The sequence below is a fragment of the Petaurus breviceps genome, unplaced genomic scaffold (genome assembly GCF_028583685.1).
Source record: "Petaurus breviceps papuanus isolate PSGF00001 unplaced genomic scaffold, PetGlider_PUasm1.0 126, whole genome shotgun sequence".
Classification (NCBI taxonomy): Eukaryota; Metazoa; Chordata; class Mammalia; order Diprotodontia; family Petauridae; genus Petaurus; species Petaurus breviceps.
This window is the reverse complement of record NW_027185655.1, coordinates 1,847,381-1,850,035: the sequence shown is the minus strand read 5'-3', so window position 1 is coordinate 1,850,035 and position 2,655 is coordinate 1,847,381. Positions and strand designations below refer to the sequence as shown.

At 67.1% G+C, this 2,655-nt stretch overlaps 1 protein-coding gene across 1 annotated transcript in view; it reads left to right on the top strand.

The window, feature by feature from the left end:
• Positions 1–2,037: 2,037 nt before the first annotated feature.
• The window catches only part of PGRMC2 (progesterone receptor membrane component 2), a 23,818-nt gene continuing 23,200 nt past the window's right edge, over positions 2,038–2,655 (top strand). The window contains exon 1 of the mRNA XM_069091327.1: positions 2,038–2,485. Within this exon, the coding sequence (XP_068947428.1) occupies positions 2,038–2,485 (448 nt within the window). The remainder of the gene's footprint in view (positions 2,486–2,655) is intronic.

Below are 2,655 nucleotides of genomic sequence, written 5' to 3'. Positions count from 1 at the left end.
CTGATGGCAAATTCTTCAACTTGAAAAGGCTACAAGGCAAGATCAAGGTGGAGGGAGTTGGTGCAGGATTTTCTATTTGCAGATGACTGTGCACTCAATGAGGCCTCTGAAGCCGAGAGGCAACAAAGCATGGATCGGTTCTCTGCTGCCACACACTAACTTTGGCCTAACAATTAACACCCACACAGGTTCTCCACTAGCCATCTTCACACCACCAGCTGCAGCAAAGTGCTGTGGGTAAGTTCACTTCCCTGGGAGTGCACTGTCCAGGGATGTACACATTGATAATGAGGTCCTTGCCAGAGCTAGCTGAGTGTTTGAGAGTTCCACAGAAAAGTATGGCAAAGAGGTGTTAGACCACCAAACTGAAGGTCTACAGAGCCCTTGTGCTGACCTCATTGCTGTACCGTTGGTGGAGCCTGGACTGTCTGCCACCCCCGCCATGAATTGTCTTGGGAAGATTCGGAAGATCTCCTGGCAGGATGAGGGGCCAGACACAGAGGTCCTTTCTTAATGTGAACTGCCCAGCGTCCAAACTCTACTTCGGAGAGCCCAACAGCTGGAAGGCTGGCCCAAAAGACTTTTATGGAGAACTCACAGGGCCAGCGTTCACATGGTGCTCAGAAGCATAGGAGGGCAGTCTCAAGGACTTTGGAAGGGAGACACGAGAGACACTGGCACAGGAGCGCTCAGCATGCGTGCCCCCATCAGAGAAGGTGCTGCGCGCCCGAATTTGGAGATCCGCCAAAGGCTCCCAGGGGCTGCATGTGTGGGGCCCGTGGCGGAGCCTTAGCCCCACACACTGAGGCTGGACTTTGGTCCCCTTGGAGAAGGCAGAACCAGCCCAGCCCAGCCCAGCGTAATCTTTCTGCAAACCATGTTTGGGGCTGTGGTTTTCGCTCTTGGACAGTTTGTCTGTAGTTACAATGTATCTCATACAAATGGGGGGGGGGGCAGCGCCCCAGCACGAGGAGGGCCACCTCGCACTCCAGACCAGGGTCTTGGGGGGCAGCCCCACAGGAGCCCGAGGGGAGGCGGGTGGCCTGGTCCTGGGGGAGGGATCTAGGTCCCAGGGAGGGTCCCCAGGAGGCGCTGGCCCGAGAACGGCAAGGCCTGCCCTACAGGGGCTTACATTCTCCGAATAAGGCGGCTGAAGGGGCGCTCAGGGGCTGGGGGTCCTACACAAAGGCTCACTTGGGCTGCACCCTGAGTGACCCCGGGATTCCACGGGATGGCGGCCAGCAAGGGCGGAATGCCAGGGTGGGAAACGGCGGGGCCAAAGGCCTGGCGAGTGGCGAGAAGGGGACGCGGAGGCAGCGAGATGGGTTCGAGGCCCGAGGCCCCCAGGACCAGACTGGCGCACGTGGAACACGCAAGTGGCGCCATTTGGAGTCCGACTCCAGCACCAGTCACTTGGCCTCCCGGGGCCTCGGCTTCCTCGTCGGGGAAATGGGGGGGACGGCCAGGCTAGACGTGACGGCCCCGACGCCCTCGTTTCCGTGGTGTTCTCCCTTACCCTCCCCCTCCTCGCAGAAAGCCCCAGAGAACCGGGAACCCCGGGAAGTGCCGACCGAGCCGAGCTTCCACCTCGCGCAAGCGCCTAAGCCAACTGGGCTGAGGCGGATAGACTGCGCGTGCGCAGAGGGCGGGGGGGGGGTGTCCCCTGAGTGGGAGGGGTGGGGTGGAGCCGGAGAGAGAGGAGGGACGCGTGGCGCTATGCCCCTCGAGCTCGCGCCACGCCTCCTCCTCGCGACGAGCGGTTGAGGTCCCACCTCCCCCACCTCCCCGCCCAAGGAGAAAGGAAGGAGAGGAGGGAAGTGTGGGATGATGTGGGTGGGGCGGCGTGGCGTGCGCGAGAGCCGCGGAGAAGGGGAGGGCTCGAGGTGGGCGGGGCGGGCCGAGACAACGTCTCCGCCCCGCCCCTCCCGCGCATTCGTGACCCGACCGCCGCCCCGCCCCCTCGCGCATCTCCATTGGCCGAGAGCCGCCGGATGGGCGGGCCCGGGGCAGGGTCTGGGGCGGGGCGGGTGGGCAGTGATGGCGGCGGGCGATGGGGACTTGAAGCACGGCACCCTGGGCGGCGGCGGCGGCGATAGTAGCGGCGGCGTCGGCGGCGAGGCCGGCGGCGAGGCCCCGGCGGGCGGCGCGGAGGAGGGCGGCGGCGGCGGCGGCTGGACGCTGTGGCCCGCGGGCGGCGGCGGCGGCGAGGGCGGCGGCGGCGGCGAGATGCTGCTGAACGTGCTGCTGGTGCTGCTCGTGCTGCTCGGGGCCTACCGGCTGTGGGTGCGCTGGGGCCGGCGCGGGCTGGGCGCGGGCGCGGGCGCCAGCCCGGACAGCCCTGCCGCCGCGCTGCCGCGCATGAAGAAGCGCGACTTCAGCCTGGAGCAGCTGCGCCAGTACGACGGCGCGCGCACGCCGCGCATCCTGCTCGCCGTCAACGGCAAAGTGTTCGACGTGACCAAAGGCAGCAAGTTCTACGGGCCCGGTGAGGGCGGGGGCGCGCGGGGGGCGAAGCACGGCACCCTGGGCGGCGGCGGCGGCCCCGCGCGGGGCCCCGGCGCCGGGGGGCCCGGCTGCGAGCGCCCCGCCGGCGCCCCGGAGGGGCGCCCCCCCCGGGGGGGGCGCACGCTGGCGGCCGCGGGGAGCGGCGTCATG